Here is a 26,221-nt window from a genome sequence, read left to right on the forward strand (position 1 = left end):
CTGAAGGAAGGAGATCACTTTGGGAGAGCTCAAACATGATGCTAATTTCCGACACTGCTGGGGGACAGAGTGGATTCTTTTTTTTTTTTAAGGATAAGAATGGAGCTTTGTTTGGAAGAAGAGGGGTTCTGCAAAATGTGATAAATTTTCTAGGTAGCCTACAAAGTCACTTTGTCATTTTGTAAAAATAGACGTATTGCCTTTGTTTTTGTGTGATCAAGTTTGACTCATTCTGCAAAGCCTGAGGATTGCATTTAAAATTGGCATTAATTACATTTTTCTCAGGGTTAGCTTTTTGCCCTGAGGCCTCTAACAAATTCTAGTTGGCATCTGTCTCTATTATTGAACGTGTGTACCAAGTGGAATATTTTCTATAAAAATTTGAAGGCATCTGTTGCTTTACAAATGCTATGTACCTTTTATGCCTTAGGTAAGCTTATTGATTCTAGTCCTCTTTAGGAGGACGCTGACCATGCCCATAGTTGCAGAGGTGAAAATACAAAGAAAGCAGACCTGGCTTGAGGCAGCACAAGGCTAAGAGGCTCTTCAGAGGCTGTGCTCATTTTGTCTTTGAGTGAAGTCGTACCTTTGCAGAACAGAATCTCTCACTGCTAATGTCTTTGGAAGGCTCAAGGGTATCTGAAAAAAAAAAAAAAAAGGAGGCATAACTAAACAAAACACCCTCAAACAAAAGTAACATGAAAGGTGGGGCCAGGACATGTATAAACAGGTTTTGATGGAATCAGAAGTTTTTCGAAGGCCTCCAAATAACTGTAGGAAGCAGGAAAGAGCATCGTCTGTTTATTCTCACAAGGAAAATCCCAAGATTCTTCATCTGTATCCTCTGACTCACTCATCTTTATCCCCTCTATGAGACCAACTCAACTACTGCTTGTAAGATCTATCAATACTATTCTTACTCAACAGGATCAACACTAGGCTACATATGAATCTGAACGTGCTGAGTTCATAGTTGGTTGATACATGGCTAATAAAATTATTTTCCCCCATAATTCACAATTAATAAAATGTAGGTATGGGTGGCAAGGAATCTCTTTTTCTACAAGTTGCTTCCTGTCAAAAGTCTAGCCATTTTAGCAGAATAAGAAGAGTAACTATCCATAGACTTGAGTTAGTTAAATTAACATAAAGTCTTAGCATCAAACTATTTATAAGGATTTTAAAATCTATTTGCATATTAATTTTCTTCCTTTGCCCATGAATGTAAATGTAAATTCCATTATTATAAATCTGATTTCCAGTCTCATAATTGTCTTTGTCCTGCTTCATTTATATTTTTCCTAAAACTTGGGGGGAAATTGTTCAATTATCCAAAGAGCCCAGTGGCTATTAAGTTGTTAAACAATTCCCCATTCTGTTTTCATCCTGTATGTATTTTTTAATCAAGCCTGTCATAGCCATCTTGCTAATAAGTTAATTATCCTGAAACAAACATCAATTTGGTGTTTTGGGAACTTGGTACAAACAATATTAACACAAAGTTACAGACCTGGGAATAGTGAGTAAAGGAAAAAGTGAGGATGGTTGTTTAAATGGTTCTGAATTTGGAAATGACCCTCAAGCTAAAAATAGAAAGGAAAAACAAATGAATGTGGGATAACTAGGAACATAGGATTTGTTCTTCCCAGAGCTAAAATAGCTTAGTTCTTAAGAGCACAGGCATTGTAGTAACACAGACTTGAGTTCTTATCCAAGCTGTGTTCTTCCCTAATTGTATAACCTTAAGTAAGTACTTACCCCTTTAAGTACTTTCCTTGGGAAAGTGTTATGTTGGAGTTGTTCTGGGATTTAACAAAGATGTTTGCATGCTTTGCCTGTTACCTAGCATATATAGTAAATGCTTAATAAATGGTAACTCATGCCATGCACATGAGCCCATCTGTCACATTCCTGTGACATAGCACCCACTCACTACAAACACCTACCCAGAGATTTCTGGTAGAGAATAGTCAGCTACCAAATGTTAAAATCCCAAGAAAGCTTTCAAATAACTGTAAGAAGCAAGAAAGGACATCTCTCCTTCTCAGAAGGAGAATCCCAAGAAAGATGAGAGGCTTTTCAAATAAGTTACATCTTTTTCAAAGAAGTTATATCTTTCTTATCTTCATTTCATCTCACTGCTGTTCCTCTCCCTGGTACGCCCTTCCTTTCCTTTCTTCACTTTGCTTAGTTTTGCTTGTTTAGAACCTCCCCAAGCCCCACATTGCAGCACATACCCACCTTCTGGCCCCCAGGACCTCCAAGCACACCTCCATCCCAGCCCTTCCCACAATGAGGTAACGATTTGCTTATCAGTCTCTCCACTCTTTCTCCAACTTCATGAAGGCAGAGATGTTGCCATGTTTGACTGAACTAAATTATTTCTCTCAAGTCATCCTTACTTTGTGTCCACTTCTCCAACAGGGGGAAGCATTAGCACAAGTTTTCTGGCAGCTATTTTACTATCCAGAATGACTGTTCACTAGTCCCATTAAATATGTTTAAATATGTTTTTGTAAATGATAAGTTTCTCACTACTGACAACATTAAATGTATATATTAACTAAAAAGAAATTTGGGCCGGGAGCACTGGCTCACGTCTGTAATTCCAGCACTTTGGGAAGCCAAGGCAGTAGGATCACTTGAACCCAAGAGTTCGAAACCAGCCTGGGCAACATAGTGAGACCTTGTCTCTACAGAAAAATAAAATAAAAGTAAAAAATTAGCCAGGTGTGGCGGCACGTGCCTGTAGCCCTAGCTACTCAGGAGGCTGAGGCAGGAGCATCACTTGAGCCCAGAAATCAGAGATTGCAGTGAGCTATAATCATGCCACTGCACCCCGGCCTAGGCAATAGAGCAAGACCTTGTCTCTAAATAAATAAATAAATTAAATTAAAATCAATTTGATTTAAAATTCAAATGCATTTTCTGCTTTATTGGTGGCATCTTTCATCATAATGTCCTGTGTTCCTGCTGCAAGATGCATTCCCCTTAGTTTTCCATCTTCTAAGCTGTTCTTTTTGATTCCACTTGATCTCCATTGGATCTTACAATAATTATGAACTGACCATATTTGGCCATCATAGTTAAAGTCAACATTGCAGGAGAGAAATTTTTTTAAAGGATGAATCATGTGAAGTAAAAAAAAAGGGATAATAAAAGGAAAGAGAAGGAAAAACAATAAAAGAAAATCGAATGAGCCTGATCTTCCCAGGGCCTAAATTAGCCCCTAATCACACATCTGTTGCTCAGGCAGCACAGCGGATTGTTTCAGGCTTTCAGGGTACCACTTATGACTCTGTAGCAGGGAGACACTCAAGCATTAAAGAGAATGGAGCCTGTAATTAGGAGAGGTACCAATGTCACATGAGGCTGAAATTTGACTTCTGAAACTCTAATTTCTTTAGTTTGGAAGGTTTCTTGGCAAAGCTTTAAATCTCTATCCCACTACTTTGTAGTTTTGTAAAGCCTCAAATTGCTGGAATGCTGGGAGGAGAGAAGAGAAAATAGAAAGGGGAAAAGGGTATGTTAATTAATTTAATTTTCTGGTAATTCAGCCTGACGAGTGTTTGTCTAACTGCGGGGCTCAGAATGCTGTTGGTGCAGTAGAGAAAAAATGGGAACTGCACAATGTAATTCTTGTCTAAAATGAGCATATCAGTTTTCTCCATTTTCTCCTATTAATGCTTTCTTTACCAAGTCATTTCAAAGTATTTTAGTCCTCACTAGTGCTTTAATAAGTACAGAAAAGCCAATATTGTATAATCTTCCTTCCCTGCATCTCCAGTGACCAGTCTAATACCTGGCACAAAGTAGGTGTTCAATATATCTTTACTGAATTGAATTGCATTGTGTAGGTGGTATACAAGATTGGATACCAATCTACATGGGTCTCAAGACATATTCTAAATGTTTATTTATTTGATAAAATCTATTAATCACCTATTTTCTGGGCTACAGATCCTTTTCTTAGTCAACTTTTGATTGAGAAGCAGTGTATCATCTTGTCAGTATCATCTTAATGAAATCTTAAATCCTCCTAGTATTTACTACACAGGGGTTTATTTCAGCGATCCGCATTAGAAGTAAGTGCTTTCTGCAGCAACTTAATTTTAGAAGTGTTCTGTCATAATGCCCTAAGATTAGCGAGCAGAATATTGGGCACTTGATACCTACTCATGATCTGGATGTTGGTCAAGCTAAGGATGTTTGCTCCAGGGCTATACCTGGATCTATAAAATTTAGAAAGTCGGCCACTGCAGTCACCCTCCCTTTAGCTAAAGAATGGTTCTGAACCCTGGCTGCCACCACTGACTTGGATTCTTTTCTGTTGGGCCCTTTTCTGTCAACAACAACCTCCTGCGTGACCTAAAACCTAGCCTCTTCCTTCTCATTGTTAGTGGTCTGACTTTGAATCCACTGTCTGCTAATGAGACAAGCAGATCAAGGGGCTCTTGGAAAGGAGTCTGGAATGCTTTCTCTCAGTCAGAGGGCCAGGGAGCCAAAGCCCTGGATGGGCTGTGGGAAGTGGCAGCTAAGCCAGGCCTCTGTCTATGGGTCCTGGTGGCTGGAGCTCTAGGACAGAAGCAGAGCAGCTTCTAGGAAGTGCCAGACCAGACATGACCCATATCAGAAATCCATTCTCCTGTCTCACATAAGAGGTTTCAGAAGGCTGCTGTGGGGTGCAAGTAGAGTCAACAATAGACAGAGAGAATTGCTGTAAGGAGCCAGCTTCCCTGTAGGTCTAAGCTGCCAACCCACAGATACCCATAGGAGTTGGAAAGTCATCTGCCTCTTGCAGTCAGCTTTGCCTGCCCTTGCTCCTTCTGATTTCCTGGCCAGAAGGAAAGTTCTTCTGCCAACAACCACAGCCACCAAGCAAGTTATGTGCATCATGCAGAGAAACAGAATCACCTACTGAGGCCCCCAAATGGGGAAGCAGGTAAAGAATATTTGAGTATTTAGACCTGGCTTGGCGTGGCTTCTGAGGATTCTTGGGGAGTCCATCCTAAGACTACTTCCAAAAGCCCTGCTTTGTTCTGCAAATACCAAGCTAAGATCTGATCCTGCCAGCCTTGGCACCTGCATCTGTCTGATGCAGACAAATGTGGATTTGGATCCTGACCCTGCAGTGTAGTTACACAACCTGGACGAGTTATTTAATTTCTTTGAGGCTCAGGTTTTGAATCTTTAAAATGAGATAATGTTTTATAATGTTATTATAGGAATTGAATAAATCCATATAAAATCCAAATTATAAATTACAATTGATAAAAAATATATAAAGAAAACCTCTAATGCAGTGCATGGCATGTAGTAGTTGTTCAGTAAATGACATTACCTGGTGCTCTTATTCTTGAGTGCTGATGAAGATTTCAAAAAATATTCTCTGAGCTAATGTAGTAAGAATAATCAAAGTTATCTTTCATTAGCCTTCTCTTCTAGGTTTCTATAGCAGAATAAATTAAAGTCACTATTGCATTGTTAAGCTTCAAGTCCAAGGAGAAATTTTTTCATAAAACAGTTCACGAATATTATAATGACTTTCTCCGTCATCTATTTATTGTGTTGACTTTTTCCCAACAAAGTTGTCTAGGTGCTGCATATATCCAGTGAATAAAGATTCTGCATAGAAGGCTGAGAAAATAAGTCTTTTACTTAGATATCCACAGCCTTCAAGTGTTCCATATCCATCCCTTTGCATAACAATCATGTCTGTTTTTAGATCTGTCTTCTTTTGTGTTTTGTCCTTCTTTCATTCTGTTTCAAAAAAATAATAATATTTTCCGCAGAGCTTGGTTCAGCAGGGCTGTACCACAGGAATTCTCATCAAAACATGGGATTGGCTTGGCTGTCTCAGAGAATTGTCCTCACCCATCCCACTCACCATGTCCACTTAGGTGTTTCTCTTTCAAATTTGGTCATTAATTATGAAGCTTTAGAAATATGGTTCTGCAAGGTAATATCAGTGATAATTACTCCATTGTTGATAACTGCAGATTTCACTCCAGGCACCATGAGCTTTTAAAGTATATTACCCTTTTAGTTCAATCTTCAATTTTTAGTTGAAGAAAAACAAAGTCACTGCAAAGAGAACACCAATCAATCAATCAATCTTTTGGAGGGATGTCTCCAAACATATAAAAGAAATTTTGAAGGGCCAGTTATTTGCATGTTGGAGGAGCTCCATAAGAAACAAGAAATGCCATTGGTAGAGAACCTGTGTAATTGAAATCTCTAGCATGAAACAAGAGAGAAGTAAGAACTTCAAGAAGCTCGTTTGATTCTTAGAGAATGACACTTACGGGATATATAACACTGAAACAATACTAATAACAGCCAATGTATTCCACCACCAAGAAGGAGAGGGTGAAAAAATGGGAGACAGACCTAAGTTTAGTCAAAAGCAGAAGCTTGGAGGAAAGATTGAACTGGTACTATCCTTTTTCAGTCCATTTAGGATGTTTCATAGACCTAACATTGCTCATTATGTGGCAAGCCCTGTCTCTATGGAGAAGCCAATTGCAGTCTGAAAATCAAAGCCAAAAGAAAATAAAAACAAAAACTCATTTCCACCATTAAAAATGCAAACCATGATTGTAGCTTTCTCCTCAGATGGTGCATAATTCTCCTCCCTCTGCTGTAATTCCCTTTCCTAATCTAGATATATTCTGTAGGCTTTTGAAAGTTGTTACAGCATTTGTTATTCAAATTAAACCGTGTGAATGAAGTAAGGAATTTGGTGAGCATTTCATTTTGAAATTTCCAATTGACCTCCCTAGCCCTCTTACATTAAATGACATAAAACAGATTATGCAGACCACATCTTCTGCTAACTCTGTCCTTAGGAATAAGAAAAGGATTTTCTTAAGATTCCTAGACATTAACGATTACCTAAAACATGGAGTCCATCTCATCACAGAATTTCAGAGCTGTGAGCAAGTCTGTGTATCATCTGGTCTATTGCCCCACAATTATATCTCCCTGGATCCTTTTCTGACCCATGAGATGTAAATAAGTTTTTATTCCTAGAAACTCGACACTCTACCTATGCTACTACTGCAACACAGTCACTCCTGCTATCCTTTGTATTTTGAAGTTAATATCCCAGGTTCTTGTTGCTCAAAACTTTTTCTTTAAAAAACAAAACAAAACACCACTACTTGAATTTCAAAACACTGTTTAAAAATCCTAAAGCCAAGAATGCCTAATATACATATTAGGGCTTCACAATTTTGTCACTACTGACATTTTTTTAGATGGAATAAATTTTTGTTGTGAGGATGGCCGTCCTGGGTACCATAGGATATTTAGCAGCATCCCTGGCAAGTAGCCTCCCCACCCCCTGCAGTTGTGACAACCAAAAATGTCTCCCACCATTGTCACGTTTCCTTGGGGAAGTGGGGATTGCTCCTGGTTATTAACTATCAACATATGTGTTTTTTTTGAAAAACAAATGATAACTGTTTGATGATTTCAAAGCCAGTTCTTCCTTCACCATATACACAACCTGTCCAACACTGAATGTCATCATTTTGTAAAAATCTTTGCCAATTAAGTGGCAATTATGATAATATGCAATCAGAATGCTCTTTTGGGTTTCTTGCCAAAATATTTGCTGAAAGAATAAAAAGAAAAGTCTCATGCTACTCTGGAGTTGTAGAAGTGGGATGTTGTAGAAAATGAAATCTGACTTAATTCTGTGGTCCTGATGTGAGAGTAAACTGGCTTCAGCAGCATGTGCGTCATCCCATAGTTGAGTTGACTATGTGAATGTTGTCTTCATTTCTCGTGGCTCTGCGTTCTGTGTCCAAAGGTTAAGTGGTCAGGTGAAGAATCTATATGTGAATACCTAGTACATAGTAGTTATTCAACAAATACTTGTTAAATGATTTCATGAATTGTACTTTACCTTTACCTCTTAAATTGGACAATCAGGCACTTTAGTCTGCACTGGAAATTAAAATATTCTTATTCAAATTAGCCAGACAACATAAGATCCCCTAGAAACTCTCAAAGTTTCTTATATTCCTCACTCTACACCCCTAAGTTTTAAAAAATTTGTGTGTGTGTGAAAAAGAAAGAGATCATATGCATGTATGTTACAGAAGCAAATTGTTGCTTTCACTTCTCTCTTTGAGACCCTAGGCCTGAGGGACTATGTCCTACATATTTTTGATTGCTTCTGTAACATACAATGCTATGGTATAGATGCTAAGAAATAAGTAGCTCAATATCAGACAGCTTCTACAAGGGAGAACAGAAACTCCAGTCAAACACTCACAGTGTTTTCAGCTGTCTGAGCCCAGTTTACAAGCCTCCCGTAGCTCACTTGGCCTCATGTGCCCCTTGGCCTCAGTTGCTTCTTGAATGGAGAGCCCTGTCTGCCACTGCCCTGACTGTCACTGCATATTCTAACCTGGCTGGTGAGGACCCCAGCCAGCCTCTTCAAGGTTCAGGGTGGGGCCTTATCAGTCTCACCATTGTGGGATCCCCTGCAGAGCCAGTACCAGACCCCAGCAGACCAGACTTCCAGAGGCGCTGGCTGCTTTCAGCACTTCTAGATTCAGGTGCTATGCTGCTCCCCAGGGCCTGGCTTCCCAGTGGCTGCTCAGAGAGGATGGGCATAGCTACCAAGAAGTGGGGGAACCCAACTCCCCATAGGAAAACTTGGAGCAGTGAAAGACAGGAGCCTGGCCGGAGCCAGCAGCTCAAGTCTTCTTGCTCCCTCCCCCTACCAGATGGGCCTGAGACAGAGTAGCTCCATGTAGCCTTTCTGGAAACTATGTTACCGGCTCTGTTTTCTTATGAAGCTGGGGTGCAGTTCTTAACATTGCCCTCCTTCTTTTGCCTCACTCCCCTTTTCCACTTCATGCTTAATGCCCAAACACCCTTAAAATGTTAACTTGGAAGTTTTGCCTTAGTCTCCATTTTCTTTCTTTCTTTCCTTCTTTTTTTGCAGCAGAGTCTTGCTCTGTCGCCAGGTGCCAGGCTGGAGTGCAGTGGAGAGATCTTGGCTCACTGCAACATCTGCCTCCCGGGTTCAAGCAATTCTCCTGCTTCAGCCTCCCAAGTAGCTGGGACTACAGGTGCCCACCACCATGCCCAGCTAATTTTTGTATTTTTAGTAGAGACGGGGTTTCACCATGTTGGCCAAGAAGGTCTCAATCTCTTGACCTCGTGATCCGCCTGCCTCGGCCTCCCAAAGTGCTGGGATTATTGGCACAAGCCACTAGTCTCCATTTTTTAGGGAACTCTGGCTAAAACATAAATGTATAATATATAAAATGACAATGCTGCTGTCCATCCCTCATAAATCCGAGGAAAAATATATTACACCAGACTGATGATAATTAACAGATATCCAGAAAGGAAAAAACAGCCACGATATGTGGAGGTGAAAAGCAGTGCACTGAGATGGCACTCACTGAACCTTTGTGGTCACTCTGTGTCTGCCCTCACACTACCTGCTTTTCTCCCCTTGCATTTAAACAAGAGGGCAGTGTTAACACATACCGGAGCAGAATGACTGTATTTGTCTGACTGTAATGATCATATGCCACGTGGTAAGAGGAAGGTGTCAGTCATCCCAAGTTCAAGTCCTGACTCTTCTGTTTATTAGCTATATGACTTAAGAAGGTCGTAAAATCTCTGGGTAAATATTTCCTCACCTATAAAGTAGAAATAAGGAGGGTCAGAGAACAGTAGGAAAAAGAAGAGCAACAAAGAAACCTTTGAAAGAGCAATCATTGACTTAGAAGGAAACCCAGCACAGGATGGTGTTCAGGAAATGTGAGAAGAAAGTTTTCCAAGGCAGAGAGAGCTCCTGATATTTCAGAAGCCCCTGATAATTCGAGATTTTTTTGAGGTAAAACCATCTGGTGCTGAGAATTTGTTACTTCTAAAAATCAAACAGGCCGGGCACGGCGGCTCATGCCTGTAATCCCACACTTTGGGAGGCTGAGACAGATGGATCACTTGAGGCTGGAGTTCAAGACCAGCCTGACCAACATGGTGAAACCCCATCTCTACTAAAAATACAAAAATTAGCCAGGCATGGTGGCATGCACCTGTAATCCCAGCTACTTGGGAGGCTGAGGCAGGAAAATTGCTTGAACTTGGGAGACAGAGGTTGCAGTGAGCCGAGATTGCGCCACTGCACTCCTAACTGGGTGACAGAGTAACACTCCATCTCAAAAAAGAAAAAAAACATAAAAATAAAACAGAGCCTCTAAGAGAGGAGACCCAAAGCAAAACAATCACAGACCTAAATCTGCAAGGGCTGGAAGGTGGTGATAACATCACAAAATTAAAAAGTTGGACTTGATTTTATTCCACAGATCTTGTTGTACAGAAACAACCAGCTATGTCTTGGGATCAATATCCAGAGCAATCAAATAGAAATTACAGTGAAGATAAATGAAAGGGAAAGCAGAAATGGAGAGAAGGAGGAGGAGGAGAAGCAGGCAAAAGGAGAGGACATGGAAAAGGATCTGGAAGATGAGCTGAAAAAAGAGAGGAAAAGTGAAAGTGAAGAACAATAGCTCAAGAAAAGACTAGTCAGCAAATCCCTCAGGCAAAGTTTAAAGTAAACAACTACCCTACAATACAACAGAGTCTAGCACTCTCATTTGAATTTGGCATGACATATAAACAGATAAGTCAATGGTTTTGTAAGAAAAGGAAGAAATATAATAAAGAAATGTCTAAGGGAAAGCATAAGAAAAGACATAAGATATGGAGTCTTGTTTTGTTGCCCAAACTGGTCTCAAACTCCTGCCCTCAAGCAGTATCTTCTTGGCTTCCCAGAGTGCTGGGATCCCAGGCATAAGTCACCGCACCTGGCTGAGATGTTTTATTTGACACCATTCTCACCAATAAATGGAGTTCTGAAAGGATAAACAGGAAAATATTAACCATCGTTAATTCCATGGAGTAGAACTAAATGAGGGAAGTGCAACAAGTTCCCAAACATTCTATTTTTATCCTACTGTGAATTTAAAGCTTTTATAATCGACATTTAATTGATTTTATTTAAGAAAAAAATCAATAAAGAAATGAGCAACCTCTGGGGAAAAAAAAATACTGGAGAAATAAGACTGTCTGCCTCACCTTTCCTAGGGGTTGATGTGACAGTGATAGGACTTTGAAGCATTGTACAGATGTGCTTTAATTTTACAAAGGTAGGTAGGGAAATAATTTCTAACTTAGCTTTTCCTTCACTGCCTTTTCCCAAATAATAAAACAGTTCAGTAGGAAAATATAAAGGAATAAATTACTTAAATATTCTGAAATGTCTTCAAGATAATAATAAAAGTAAAAGCAGGCCAGGCATGGTGGCACATATCTGTAATCCCACCTACTTGGGAGGCTGAGGCAGGAGAATTGCTTGAGCCCAGGAGACAGAGGTTGCAGTGAGCCGAAATCATGCCACTGCACTCCAGCCCGGCCCACAGAATGAGACTCTATCTCAAAAAAAACAAAACAAAACAAAAAAAAAAAAAACAAAAGTAAAAGCTACAGTGTTGAGACTCTTACCAAGTTGGAATGAAAAAGACTTGATTTTTCTTTCCCACATGAAACAAATAAATAAACGGAAGAAAACCTTCTTAAGAAAACAATTTACAAGACACTGGGCATCAAGCAATGAAGTGGTCCCTGGTAGAAGAAGGGAAACAAATGCAGTGAGCCCTGCAGAGCCTGGAGATGTTTTCAGGCAACAGTGCAGGAAAAACGAAACCCTTTGGAGACTAGTGGATTCCATGAGTTGCGGAGATGGAGCTGAGAATCCAAGAAATCAAGGTGGCTAGAGTTTGCAGGACAAAAGTATCTGAGATGAGAGAGATGCACAGATAACTCTGGAAATATGCAGAGGGCCTAATCAGATATTCAGCGGCCACCTTGTATCTGTTCTAGTGACTGCCTGGTTTTTTTCCCCTTGCTTTTAGAAAAAACACTTACTGGAGTAGAATGGCTGCCTTTGTCTTAGTACAATGATCTTATGCCACCTGGTAGGATGGAAAGCGTCAGTCATCCCAAGTTCAAATCCCAGCTCTTATGCATCCACATGAGGAAATTGCCTGATGCTGAGAAAAAAGCCATCTTAAAAGATTAGAGGAAACAGTACCTGGTGCTCACACCAGGCTTGGAATACTGCCAGTGTCCTTCAGATAGACTGGAAAACTTCATAATTCACAAAACATTGGAGAGAGGCTTTGCTCAACAGTGGGGAATAATTAGTCCTAAACTGAACATTGCTCTGATCCAAACTAACGAATCTTAAAAGCAAGACCTGAAAGATGAAATTGTTTTCAAGTAACTAAACTACATTCCAGAATATTTATAGAAATACAAAAATATCCAGCACCCAACAAGGTCAAATTGTCAGTGTCTGGCATCCAGTAAAAAATTACCCGGCATACAAAGAAACAGGAAAATATACCCATAATGAAGTAAAAAAAAAAAAAAAAATCAACTGAAACTGACTCAGAACTGACTCAAATGTTAGAATTAACAGAGAAAGACATTAAAAGTAACTAATTATATTTCAGATGTTCAAAAGCTTAAATAGAGACATGGAAATTTTTTTAAAGGCTCAAGTCAAACATTTAGAGTTGAAAACTACAATGCCTGAGTTGAAAGATATCTAGGATGGGTTTAACAATATATCCACACAATGGAACACTAATGAGTAATGAAAAGGAATGAACTATGAATATAACAACATTAATGAATCTCAAAATAATAGTGCTGAGTGAAAGAACCCAGGCAAAAAAAGATTACATACTGTATTATTTTATGTAAAACCTGGAAAATGCAAAATAATCTGTAGTTACAGAAAGCAGATAAATGGTTACCTGAGGAGAGGAGAAGGGATTCCAGAGGGGCATAAGGAGTGCTTGGGGGTGATGGGCATGTTAACTATTTTTATTTTTATGATGATTTCATGGGTGTATACATATGTCAAAACTTATTTGTTTTTCTAAATATAATTTCAACTTTTATTTTTATTTGAGGGTACATGTGCAGATTTGTTACCTGGGTATGTTGCATGCTGCTGAGGTTTAGAGTATGATTGACCCCATCACCCAAGTAGTGAATACAGTACCCAATAGGTAGTTTTTCAGACCTTGTCCCCCTCTTTCCCTTCACTCTCTAGTAGTCCCAGTGTCTGTTGTTCCTGTCATTTTCTCCCTGTGTACCCAGAGTTTAGCTTCCACTTACAAATGAGAACATGTGGTATTCGGTTTTCTGTTCCTGTGCTACTTCACTTAGTATAATGACCTCTAGTCCATGTTGCTGCAAAGGACGTGATTTCATTCTTTTTTATGGCTGTGTCTTATTCCATGGTGTATATGGAGCACATTTTCTTTATCCAGTCTTCCACTGATGGGGACCCAGGTTGATTCCATGTCTTTGCTATTGTGAATAGTGCTGTAATTGAACATATGAGTGCATTTTTCTTTTTGGTAGAATGATTTATTTTCTTTTGATGTATATACACAGTAATGGAATTCCTGGGTCAAACGGTAGTTCTGTTTTAAGTTCTTTAAGAAATCTCCAAACTGCTTTCCACAATGACTGAACTAATTTGTACTCCCACAAACAGTAAAAATGTTTCCTTTTCTCTGTAGCCTCTCCAGCATCTATCTTTTTTTGACTTTTTAGTAATCGCCTTCTGACTGGTGTGAGATGGCATCTCATTGTGGTTTTGATTTGCATTTCTCTGATGATTAGTGATGTGGAGCATTTTTTCATGTTTTTTGGCCACTCATAAGTCTTTTTCTGAGTAGCATTTATGTCTTTTGCCCACTTTTAAATGGGGTTGTTTTTTTGCTTGTTGAATTGTTTAAGTTTCTTATAAATTCTGGATATTAGACCTTTGTTGGATGCGTAGTTTGTAAATATATTCTCTCATTCTGTAGCTTGTATGTTTACACTGTTGACAGTTTCTTTTGCTATGCAAAAGCTCTTTAGTTTAATTAAATTCAACTTGTCAATTTTTAAAAGTTATAATCACCATACTTTAAATATGTGCAGTTCATTGTATATCACTTAGAACTCAGTAAAGCTGTTTTTATTTTTGTTTGTGATTTTATCTATTTTTTTCTTTTTTTAATTTTAATTTTTTGTTTGGGAGCACATGTAAAGGTTTGTTACATAGGTAAACACATGTCAAGGGGGTTTGCTGTACATATTATTTCATCACCCAGGTATTAAACCCAGTACCCAATAGTTGTCTTTTCTGCTTCTCTGTCTCTCTCCCCCATTCCCCCTCAAGTAAACCCCAGTGTCCATTGTTTCCTTATTTGTGTTCATAAGTTCTTATCATTTAGCTCCCACTTAGAAGTGAGGACATGTGGCATTTGTTTTTCTGTTTCTGCATTAGTTTGCTAAGAATAATAACCTCCAGTTCCATCCATGTTCCCACAAAAGACATGATTTTATTCCTTTTTATGGCTCCATAGTATCCTGTGGTGTATATGTACCACATTTTCTTTTTCCAGTCTGTCATTGATGGGCATTTAGGTTGATTTTATGTCTTTGCTATTGTGAATAGTGCTGCAATGAACGTCCACGTGCATGTGTCTTTACGGGAGAACGACTTACACTTCTCCGGGTATACACCCAGTAATGGGATTGCTGGGTCAAATGATAGCTCTGCTTTTACTCTTTGAGGAATTGCCATACTGCTTTCCACAATGGTTGAACTAATTTACACTCCTACCAACAGTGCATAAGTATTCCCTTTTCTCCACAACCTCACCAGCATCTGTTATTTTTTTACTCTTCAATAATAGTCATTCTGACTGGTGTGAGATGGTAGCTTATTATGATTTTGATTTGCATTTCTCTAATGATCAGTGATATTGAACTTTCTTTCATATGCTTGTTGGCTGCATGTGTGTCTTCTTTTGAGACGTGTCTGTTCATGTCCTTTTCCCAATTTTTAATAGGGGTGTGTGTTTTACTCTTGTAAATTCAAGTTCTTTGTAAGATGCTGGGTAGTAGACCTTTGTCAGATACATAGTTTGCAAATATTTTCTCCCATTCTGTAGATTCTCTATTTGTTGGTAGTTTCTATAGCAGTGCAGAAGCTCTCAACTTTAATTAGATCCCACTTGTCAATTTTTGCTGTTGTTGCAATTGCTTTTGGTATCTTTGTCATGAAATCTTTGCTTGTTCCTATGTCCAGGATAGTATTGCCTAGGTTGTCTTCCAGGAATTTTATAGTTTTGGGTTTTACATCTAAGTCTTTAATCCATCTTGAGTTCATTTTTATATATGATGTGAGGAAGGGATTCAGCTTCAATCTTCCGCATATGGCTAACCAGTTATCCCAGCACTATTTATTGAATAGGAAGTCTTTAACCCATTGCTTGTTTTTGTCATAGTAAAGCTACTTTTAAAAATTAAAGAGAGAAAAATGTGTTAACAAACCACTGAAAAACTTGGAAAATAGAGAATTTGTAAATACAACTTATTTTAAAATATTTAAAATGTAAATTTTAGAGAATGGTAAAATATTTAAATCTATAATTTTTTTTATGTCTAAAGCTATAGAAGCTGTAGACTACATCTATAATATTGTATCTAATATAGCATCTGAAATTTGTTTTGTAGGTGTTGTTGTTCTTGTTCTTCTTGTTGTTGTTGTTTTTGGAGACAGAGTCTCAGTCTGTCCCCCAGGCTGGAATTCAGCAGTGCCATCTTGGCTCACTACAACTTCTGCCTCTCGGGTTAAAGTGATTCTTGGGCTTCAGCCTCCTGGATAGCTGGGACTACAGGCATATGCCACCATGCCCAGCTAATTTTTTTGTATTTTTAGTAGAGATGGGGTTTAGCCATGTTAGCCAGGCTGGTCTTGAACTCCTGGCCTCAAGCAATCCACCTACCTCGGCCTCCCAAAGTGCTAGGATTACAGGTGTGAGTCACTGCACCCAGCCTCTTTGTGTGTGTGTTTTTTTAACAATAAGGTTAGAACATCTTTCCTCTTACTGTTTAAGAACTATATATTTTCATATTTTTCAAATTAGAAAAATGAAGTCAGAAAGCCACAAGGTAAATTTCAGTTATTTTTTCTAAAATGTGCTCCATACATTAAGAAAATATTACACATTTTTTAAACCATAAGTGACTGTACATTTACCCCTTAATATTCTTCTCTGTTCAATAGGAGGTCTGGGCTTTTAAAACCCTCTAAATGTCTGATTAAAGACTCAAATGCTTTAATTCCTCTTGTTCTGCTTCCTTAGAGATACAGTTGTGTGATGGATGCTCATTATATTTTTGAATTAACTAATTTGTGTATTCTCACATTCCAAACTTGTCTGTCCTCGTTTCCCCCAGTTTGATGCTGACCGTGATGAGGATGAGGTGTTCTATGACATCAGCATGGCAGTTGACAACAAGTTATTTCCAAACAAGGAGGCTGCAGCAGGTAAGTCACTGTGTCCTTTAGGCAACAGTACACCATGATCACCTGCCAAATGTCTGGGACTTTGTATTAATGGATGAAGCTTAACAAACTGCCACAAGGTTTAAGGATGAAACCATTCTCAAAGTCTCATACTTTCTAGTGTAAAAATTAAAGTACAAAACAAAACAGAGAGGAAGGGCTATAAATCTGTTTCTTATAGTTGCTGCTTTTCTTCCAGTCATTGCACATGTAAATTAGCAAGTAGTCACAGCGTAACATAGGGCACATAGGGCCTATGTTACTATAAAAGAAAAATATCTAAACCCATACTTTGTTTGACAATTAAAATTTACAATATCTTCTGGACCCCCTAACTCATAGGATAGGTATCTCCCTCGTTGCCTGGAAAAGGCATCCTTCCAATCTGGTAGCCACTACCATCCCAACACACAGCTCCTGGGTGACCCTCCCCCTTTTCTTCCTAAGTGCTCTTGCCTGAGCTTTGACATTGGACGCTGATGTAGAGTAATCACACTACCTAATGGAGGCAGTTCTCACGGACTTTTGACTTTGGACACCGATGTAGAGTAATCACACTCCCGAATGTAGGCAGTACTCACGGTTCTGTCCTGACCCTCCTCTCATTCTCTCCTTACTCTGATCCTGAGTCAACTCATTGTCACATGTGGCTTCAACATCAATTCCATCTGGATGACTCTCCAATCTTAGTCTCAGTCCTGACCTTCTTTCTTCTGAGTAATGATCTCAAAGGGTAAAGACCAAAAGCATGGGGCCATAAAGAAAAAAGGCTAAACACTTAACATTTTAAATCACCATTTGAAGCCACCTAAGAGTAGCTTCAAAGAAAGGCAAAATTACAAGGGTAAGGTGGTGGTCTTTCTGGGCAGACCCACAGAATGCAGATAACTGATGTATACTCATCTGCCTAACTTTCTGGTGAGATTTATAAAAAGCTGGCCTATTGCAAGAAAGACGAAATACCGAGAATCATGTAAGATTGTGAAACATGACTACTGCTGCTCTGAAAAATACTATGACTCCTGGTACTTTTCAACTTAATATTTTCTATAGAAGATGCTTTAGAGGTGACTACCTCTAACAACACATATTTAACTGCTAGATATCCTCAGTTTGCTAATACAGTGGGGTGGAGAGGCTGATTGAAGCCACCCCTTCTTTGGGATGCCCAGGACTTTGTCTCACTAGTGGTGTTTCTCCATTAGAGAGCCTTACCCTGCAGTGATGCAACTGTGCTGGTTTCTGCACTAATAGGAAACTGCCCAAGGACAGGCGCTGTGTCCTCATTCTCTTAAAGTCCCCTTGGTAAAGTGCATAGTGCCTGAGCCTTAGCAGCGGCTTCCAGGTATCTACTTAATCCTCTCTACCTCTGAGCTCGTAAACAGAAGACTCTATGCTTGCAGCCTCAACTCCCACTCACTCTTCCCCTCCTGAGACCCCCTGAAAGTTGGTTTCTGCTTCAGCCTTTCAATAAATCTGTTTTCTCTAAAACAGCCCTTGGTGAATAAAGTGGAATACACTAGAAATAAATGGTACCTCCCCTACAGGAGCCAGCCACTGTGTAGCTCCAGGATACTGTCCCTGTTAAGGAACAATGGTGAAGTCTCCTGGCTCATAAATGTTGATGACTCACCCAATAAATAAGTCATATCCATGGCCTCTACTCTGTGAATTGTCAGCCTCCAGGTTTGATCCCTCCGCTATTCTTTTCTCTCTGAACTCTGCAGAATCTCAGCTGCGCCACAGCTCATATATCGCCTCCTATGAATGGCATCCAATTGTCTTTCTCTCACCTCGACCTTTCTCCAGGGAGCCAGGCAGAAATGTTCTTGCCCGCAGGCTCCACACTGATCATCATTCCCCAGGGGCACCTTGGGAATCCAAACCTTTGTCTCTGTTCCACAGCATTCACCAAACGCTTTGTCATTCCTCATCCCTCGCCTTTCCTGTCTGTCCTGAATCTCCTGCTGCCATGGGGATCCTCACAGAATGCAGCCCTAATCATCCTGCCTTTCTGTAAAAACAAAACAAAACAAAAGAAAACCTTCAATGACTCCTGCAGGCTGGCCACCAGTACCCTGAGCCTAGAAGAAAGCTCCAAATCCTTTGCTGTCCTGCAGTGGTCCTGTTACTACAACGTCACCTCCCCCACATCACTGGCACCAGCTCCCCCGAGTTCCCTAGTACCTTGAGTACCTTCCTGCCTCAGGCAGTTTCCACCTGCTCTTCTCTCTGCTTAGAAGACACCTCTTCTCTTTTGCTTCTCTCCACTCTCCCAACTCCATAGAGCCCCATCCTGCACCTGGCCAGATTCTACTTTGTGCCTCAGGGTAAACGTGGTGATTTTCTCAAGGAGACTTTCTCAGACCCCACCCCAGACTAGATTAGGCCCTTGAATAGCACCCTGTGACGCATCGGAATGTCAGGCCTTTTCTTAGGATTACCATTGCTCTGACCCTTGGCTCCTTCAAGTTCTGTCTTCAGTATCTCCTCCTCAGTGGAGCCCTCCACCTATGCTTCTAGCAAAGCTGTCTCGCTTCATCACTCAGCTGCTCTGGGCCTCCATTCCTTTATCTATAAAGAGGGGATAATAATAGCAGCTACCCCATAGGGTTGTTCTGAAGAATAAATGGTTTCTGTGTGAAAAGCATGTGGCTGTCACATTGAAAAGGCTATCTGTGTGTTCATGTCTTTGCAGAGGATTTGAGGGCTCATGGGGAGAAATCACGTCTTACACAATGCCACTTTCCCCCTTTCCCTGGGTCTACTTCTGCTCTCTTCTCCCCCTCTGCCTCCCTCCCTCCCCCAACCCTGTCCTGGAGTAACTGAAAAACTCGTGCTTCCCCTTCTCACCCAGAGCAGCCCACCAACACCCAGATCCCTCAAAGAGTTCTAGTCCCAAATACTGTCAGAATATTTTTCCAAGTAAATACAGTGCTCTTCCTACACCTTGTAATGCACACTTTCCATGCCAGTGGAATTCAAGCTCGATTCTCAGTGCTTAATACAGGGCAGGCACTTACAGGAGACATTTAATATTTGTAGTGTGGATCAATGAGCAAGAACTGTAAAGGTAAAGTGGAAGTGTCCTTTTCACTTTCAGTCATTTGGTACATACACATTGAACACATATACCTTCTAAGTTTTGTTCTTAGATTCAGAGATGAAACAACCCTTACACTGTAATTTTAATGAAACTGTAAATTAAAAGTTTATAGTTTAATTAAAATTACACTGTAAGCCACCCCTTGAGACAGGACAAGGGAGAAACTGCTTTCCTTAGAGAGGGCAGTTTAAGGGTTGGAGGAGTTTCATTTACAGACACTCTTCCCTGCTCAGGAAGCCCTGCGATTTTAAGAGTGTCTTTATTGGGTACTCAAAGTGGGAAGAAGATTTTCCTAAAACTTTGACTTAAAGATCCACTAGGAGGAAAAACATCTGTAACCTTGTCCCAGAAAGTAATATGGTTAGCCTCTGGTACCTCCAAAGCCAGTTGAACTAGTAGCACTGGGTGTTTTTTGTGGGGTTCTGTATTTCAGTTCATACCTTTCTCTGTCATCTATAGAAAGAATATTTTTAAATCTGAAAAGAAATTGAAAAATTCAAAATCAGGGAAATGAAAGCCATACTATCCGCTTTTCATAACATCCTAATTTTGCTGTCTTTTTTGAGTAACAAGATCATTACAGTTGCTTTATGTGTTAAATTATCCAACGAAAGAAGGCAGTAATGTGTACATTTGTCTATATTTTCCTCTCTATTTTGTGTGTCAAACCTTAGACTGTTATTAAAGTTCCCATTTTCAGCAAACCAAGAAACCAATGCTAAAAGAAAATGAAAGCCATTCAATCATTATCCAAGCTGATAACATATCCTTTGTCTGTTGCCTCCTATGATATATTAATACTGTTGCTAGGAGCAACAATGTTTCAAGAAATTTCATCCCTAATGATACAATAAAATTTCTGTTAAGAGCATTTTATTTCGACAGAGCGAGACTCCATCAAAAAAAACAAAAGCATTTTATTAGGAAATCCAATCACTCTTTCTTTTAAACAAAGTTCTTTTCATTCTACCATTGCTGAAGATGGTTTTTTAATTATCTCGCTCTGTTTTCAAATATTAACGTGTAATATCCATTAACTGAGTTGTTTAAGAGCGCTTCATGTTGTTCTTTCGAAAACAACTGAAAGAACAGTTTCTAACTAAACCAAGTAAGTAGGACACAGGTACTAAAAGCAGCTATATGTTTAAGAAGATTTCGTGTTCAAATCAGAGTACTCACTCCACATGAATCACTCTAAATACAGGTGAAGCGAGGGTATCATTTGAATCCAAGTAGCTATCACAACTTCCACTAGTCAGTGACAGATGATCATCATATTGTGGAGGTAATGAAAGTAAGTAAAATTTGTGTTATCTTTAATGATGCTGTCAATAGCAGCTTCCTAGAAAGGAGCATTGATTGTTACCAGCTTGAAAGAGACTCCTTAATTCCACTTCTGATTGTTTCATTTCTGCAGCCACCCCTGTGACCTGTGTGATCATCAACCACTTACTGTTCCTCATTTTCTCAGCACATGGACTTAACAGTATGCTCCCCAGGTCCTTTCCTGTACAGCACTGCAGCGAAAGAGAGTCTGAGTAAACCCATGTAGATTGCCCCTGCTTAGAATCTGGAGTCAGCGTGCTTGTTAGAAAGAGAAGTAGGGGCTACTGGTTCTGCCTTTGGTCTCAGGCACTTTCTACATGACCAAGATTTTTTTTTTAACTTTTCTGCATCTCATTTTCCTCTTTTCTAAAATGAGAAGTGGGATCCTGTGAAATAGACATTGAAAGTCATGGCAAAAACCACAATTTCTTTTGTACCGACCTGACAGTTCTAAAATGTCTATTATCTTATAATGGAAAAATATACATATTTGTTATTTCTGATACTTACTGCCTCACAACAGAATGCAAACTGACCTTCAAACTGCGCTTTAACACAGTCAAGTATTTTGGCCTCAAGACATACCTTACAAAATTCTTTATTTGAAACAAATACCAAAAGTAGAAAGGTAGAAAAATTATATATAATCCCACTAATTTAAAATTATATATGTAAATTAAAGCTTCCCACCTCTCCCCTCTAATCTCTGCTAATAGCATGGTGTGTATTCTTGCCAACTCCATTCTAGCAACCACCTTCTAAGCAGTGGTCTGGCAAGGGCTGTGCTGCGACATGACTAGCATCACCCAGGGTTGTTCTGAACACACTTATGCAACTCTTCGTGGCAACTCTGTGATTATTTTTCCAAAATGGCTTCACATTTTAATATGTCCATTTTGAAAAACTTTGTCATTCTTTATAAAAAAAATTAAGCACAGTAAACACTGGTTTTACTGCTTAGAACTTAATCAACTTACTAATGGCTATTTGTCAAGTCAGAAGACAACAGGGACAATGATAAGAGAAGAGAAGGGGAAAAAAGAAAAGAGATAAGAAAAGACTGTGTGAGGACATACCCCAACTCATTTCGAAAGAAAATATGAAAGCAACATCAGGGACATGTCTATATCTGAGAAATGTTTGAGATGCATGACGTTTTTTAAAAATTCATCTTCATTATGCATTACTCATTGTATATTTTGACTAAGAATTATTTGCCAAGGCCAAGTTTACAGTGAAACATAGGATGGTTTGTTTCTTCACAGGATATATATTTTATGGGCAGCACTGAATTCAGTCTTTCTGGCTAGTTAGATGATATATATTTCCTAGCAGGAAAGAGTTATTAAATGAGAATGATGAATCAGTTATGCTTCAGAAATATTGTAAAAATTACCAGTTGAAGTCTGAGCCTTGGGGATTCATGGGTAAGTGATTTAATGAAACCTGTAGTACCTAAGGGAAATAATCTCTTTCTTCATACATTAAGTTACCCTGATTTTTCTCACCTTCAGCAACTAAGGTGACCCGAAGCCTTGAAGAAAAACTAGAGTTTTCATGGAGTAAGCAAACTCAGCCCTTCCTATTTCTGGAAACCCCTTACTCTCCTCCCACTCTGTACTTTGCTCATGGAGTTCCTTCTACTGTGTGGGGGAAACCCCACAGAAGCTGAGGCCTCAGTCTGCTCTCATATAAATATAGAATTAGAAAAGAATTAGAGATATAGTTGCATAGTTATTCCTATATATAATCATAGATAATCACATAGTTATTCACATGTAATCATAAATATATACACATATATAATCATATAGTCTTTAATCTTACTCATATGTCTCAGGTCAAGAAGTACGGGACTGAGGTGGCATTGGAAAAAGAGGGGACCCTAAGGCAAGATGCTCTAAGTCCTCTGTCACACTCGCATAAGGGCTGCTGGAGGATGCCTCGGCTGTGCGGCAGCACCAGCGCTGTGAAAGCACCCGCTGTTTAGCCAGCTAGGGAAGGAGACGTCCAAGATGGCCAAGATGTCTCCTTCCTTGGGGGAGTTAGAAGAAAACGCTGCTCTTCCAAGCTCTTGTAGTAGGCCTGGTAGCTGTCAGGGAGGCCCATAGACATCTGGGGGCTTAATTGTCTCTTTGTGATGCTGTGCTTCAGCGGTCACGTTCCTGTCTACTTTCATGTTGTGCTTCTGTACCTGGTTCCTCTCTTTCTTAAAAGATAAGAATTAGTAATTGTAACATAAATCTTAGTGACCTTGTTATTTCTTGACAAATATGAAAAACGCAATGATGCCTTAGGTTTTCTCCTTGCCTCGGCTTCTTGAAAATCCTGAGCCCCTGTCTCCAAGACATGAGATTTACCTGACTGTATCATTGACCATCATCACCTCTCCCTACCTACCCTTCCTCCTGTTTTGTACTCAATAAAAGTCAGAGTGTCCAGGCACTCTGGGCCACTGCTGGACTCCAAATTTTGGTTGGCAGTAGACCCCTGGGCCCAAACTTTCTTTTCTCTATCTTTGTGTCTTGTGTCTTTATTTCCACAGTTTCTCATCTCCATACCAGTAGGGAGGGGCTCACAGGACCCTGTACGGCTGGACCCTACTTTCTACCTCCATTATTATTGCAAATCCTGAAACTGCTCCCCCTCCTGGACAACCTGTATTCACTCTCAGAGTTCAGGATCATAGATCCTCGTGAAGGATCCTAACTCTATCATCACCTCCACTACTAGTCATTATTAGTAGCTCACTCTCTTGGGTTGCTTAACCTTTAATCAACCTCTTGTTGATTCTCCCTCACAATATTTTCTTCTTCTTAAGGGTGCAGACAGTATCCAGAGTCACTGCACTTTCAATCTTCAGCAAAACATTGTAGCTGGCAGATGAGAAGAGTACAGAAAAGTTTCTGAATTTAATGTAGCATAGGAAAATATAGGAATCTAGTGAGAGATTGTTTGCTTTAAAAACATACACCAACAACCTCCATCCACTAGTCTTTTCTTTCGTAATTTTAGGTTCAAGTGACCTTGATCCTTCGATGATATTGGACACTGGAGAAATCATCGATACAGGATCTGATTATGAAGATCAGGTAATTAAAATCTAAAAACAGTACTCTATTTAAATGTTTTTAAGTTGAATCTTTATAAATGTTTTATGAAAATTTGAATTATAAAAACTCATTTTGTAAAATATATACAGATAACTAATAACATATTACATGATAAATTACAGCAGTCTACAGCTTTTATACACTAAGTTTGACTCTTTGGCACTCCCTCATCCAAAGATCCAAAACAGCAGTGAAATAAGGAAAACTCTGTGGTCGAAAGTTAACATGGGATAGAAGTGAGGTTCTCTTGCCCAAGAATTTGCCTGTGTCTCTATCCCTTTCCACTACTAAACTAATAATATTTACGGAGCATCTGCTACAGGTTCTGGGCTCTGCTATTTTATTGCTAACTGTATCAGTCCATTTTCTCACTGCTGATAAAGACATACCCAAGACTGGGCAATTTACAAAAGAAAGAGGTTTAATGAAGAACTCACAGTTCTACGTGACTGGGGAGGCCTCACAATCATGGAAGAAGGCAAGGAGGAGCAAGTCATGTCATATATGGATGGCAGCAGGCAAAGGGAGAGCTTGTGCAGGGAAACTCTCTCTGAGAGTTTTAAAACCATCAGATCTTGTGAGATCCATTCACTATCAGAACAGCACAGGAAATATCAGCCCCCATGATGCAGTCAACTCCCACCAGGTCCTTCCTGCAACATATGGGAGTTTTGGGAGGTACAAGATGAGATTTGGGTGGGGACACAGAGCCAAGCCATATCACTAACCTGTGGAAGGGAATGATGACCAAGGAATGCATAGCCATGAAGTTAAGTATATTTTCTCTTTGAATAAAACTGAAGACATTTATCTGGGTCATTTTCCTCTCAACAGAAGAACTCTCTCTGCTGCTATGTTTTAATGAACCAAAATAGTTGGCAAATGATCCAACTCCCTAATTAGGCTTTATTTTTGAAAAAGGAAAATGTCCAAAGCTTTCTTCTGCCTCTCATCAGTCCTCCTTAGCAATGGCTAAAAGCCTAGTGAACATGTTCCTGAGAGAGCTTTTGTCTCCATCTTTAACTAATATTCATCACAAATAAAGCAAACAGATATGACCATTGTCCACGTGTAATGGCTGGCTACATATTTCATACATATTCAGAAGCTATTTTCTTAAGTATTAAGTTCTTTCCTTATAGCACACAGCAAGGAGATGATGTTGGCAAGTGCTATAATAGCTACCACATATTTATAGTAATTTTAACATCTATTAAGCACTTACTACATGTAAAACATCGTGCCAAGTTTCTTATATTAACTCACCAATTCTTCATAACATCTCTAGAAAGTAGGAATTATTGTCTCTATATCACAGACCAAAAAAATATAGGACTGGAAGAGTAATTTACCCAAGGTTACATAAATGGTTTCACAGCACGGGTGTGAACTTAGGGCACATTCTCTAGCATACCCAAGACTGGACAATTTCCAAAAGAAAGAGGTTGTACTGCCCCTTCCACAATGTACTGCCTCCCATCCTACCCTCTAAAGACAGGCCATTCAGTGATGTCTATTGGGAGCCTTTTCAGTTGCTGACCCATAAGACCCTAGCAGAGGCTAATGCAGAACTACCACTTACAATCAAACATTACAGACGGCACAAAGAAAAGATCCACAACAAGGAAGCCAGCTAGTTAAAGAAATGGAGGCTCCACACCCCCCAACAACTAGAAAGAACAGAAAAATCTGAAAGAAATCATAATATAAGGATATTCAAAATATTGAAAGGGAAGATTAGAAGCCAGAAACAAATACATGAACAAATGGAAAAGAAGAAAGAAAAAGAAAAGAAACAGGCATTGTAGGCACATACAAAAATATTGTCATTGAAATAGAAATTCAATTAATGGTTGAATAGTAGACTAGATGCAGCTAAAAAGGGACTTAATAATAGAGTAGAGGAAATTGCTGTAGAATAAAACACAGAGCTAAATAGTTGTCAAATATGAGAAAGAACTTAGGAGACATTGAGGATAGCATGATTGGTTCAACATATTCTAAAAGGAATTCCAGAACGAGAGAATGGAAGGGATGGAGGTAAGGTTGTATTTTAACAGATAAGAGTTGAGAATTTTGCACAGATGAAAAAGACAAGTCCCAGTCCAAAGATGCAAGGAACATATCCAGTTCTGAGCAGGATTTTAAAAAATCCTCATCTATTCTATTTTCATCTAGTCATTCAAGTATCAATTAGATAACTACTGTGTGCCAGTT

The 26,221-nt window shown here is 39.3% G+C and overlaps 1 protein-coding gene across 2 annotated transcripts in view; it reads left to right on the top strand.

Annotated features, from left to right (window-relative positions):
• Nucleotides 1-26,221, top strand: part of AK5 (adenylate kinase 5) — a 307,643-nt gene that overhangs the window by 133,526 nt on the left and 147,896 nt on the right. For both annotated transcript variants that reach the window (XM_002750991.6, XM_009001517.5), the window contains exons 7-8: nt 16,351-16,441; nt 23,907-23,983. In XM_002750991.6, coding sequence (XP_002751037.1) covers nt 16,351-16,441; nt 23,907-23,983 — 168 coding nt within the window. The remainder of the gene's footprint in view (nt 1-16,350; nt 16,442-23,906; nt 23,984-26,221) is intronic.

This window comes from Callithrix jacchus, chromosome 7 (genome assembly GCF_049354715.1).
Source record: "Callithrix jacchus isolate 240 chromosome 7, calJac240_pri, whole genome shotgun sequence".
In the NCBI taxonomy this organism is placed as follows: domain Eukaryota; kingdom Metazoa; phylum Chordata; class Mammalia; order Primates; family Cebidae; genus Callithrix; species Callithrix jacchus.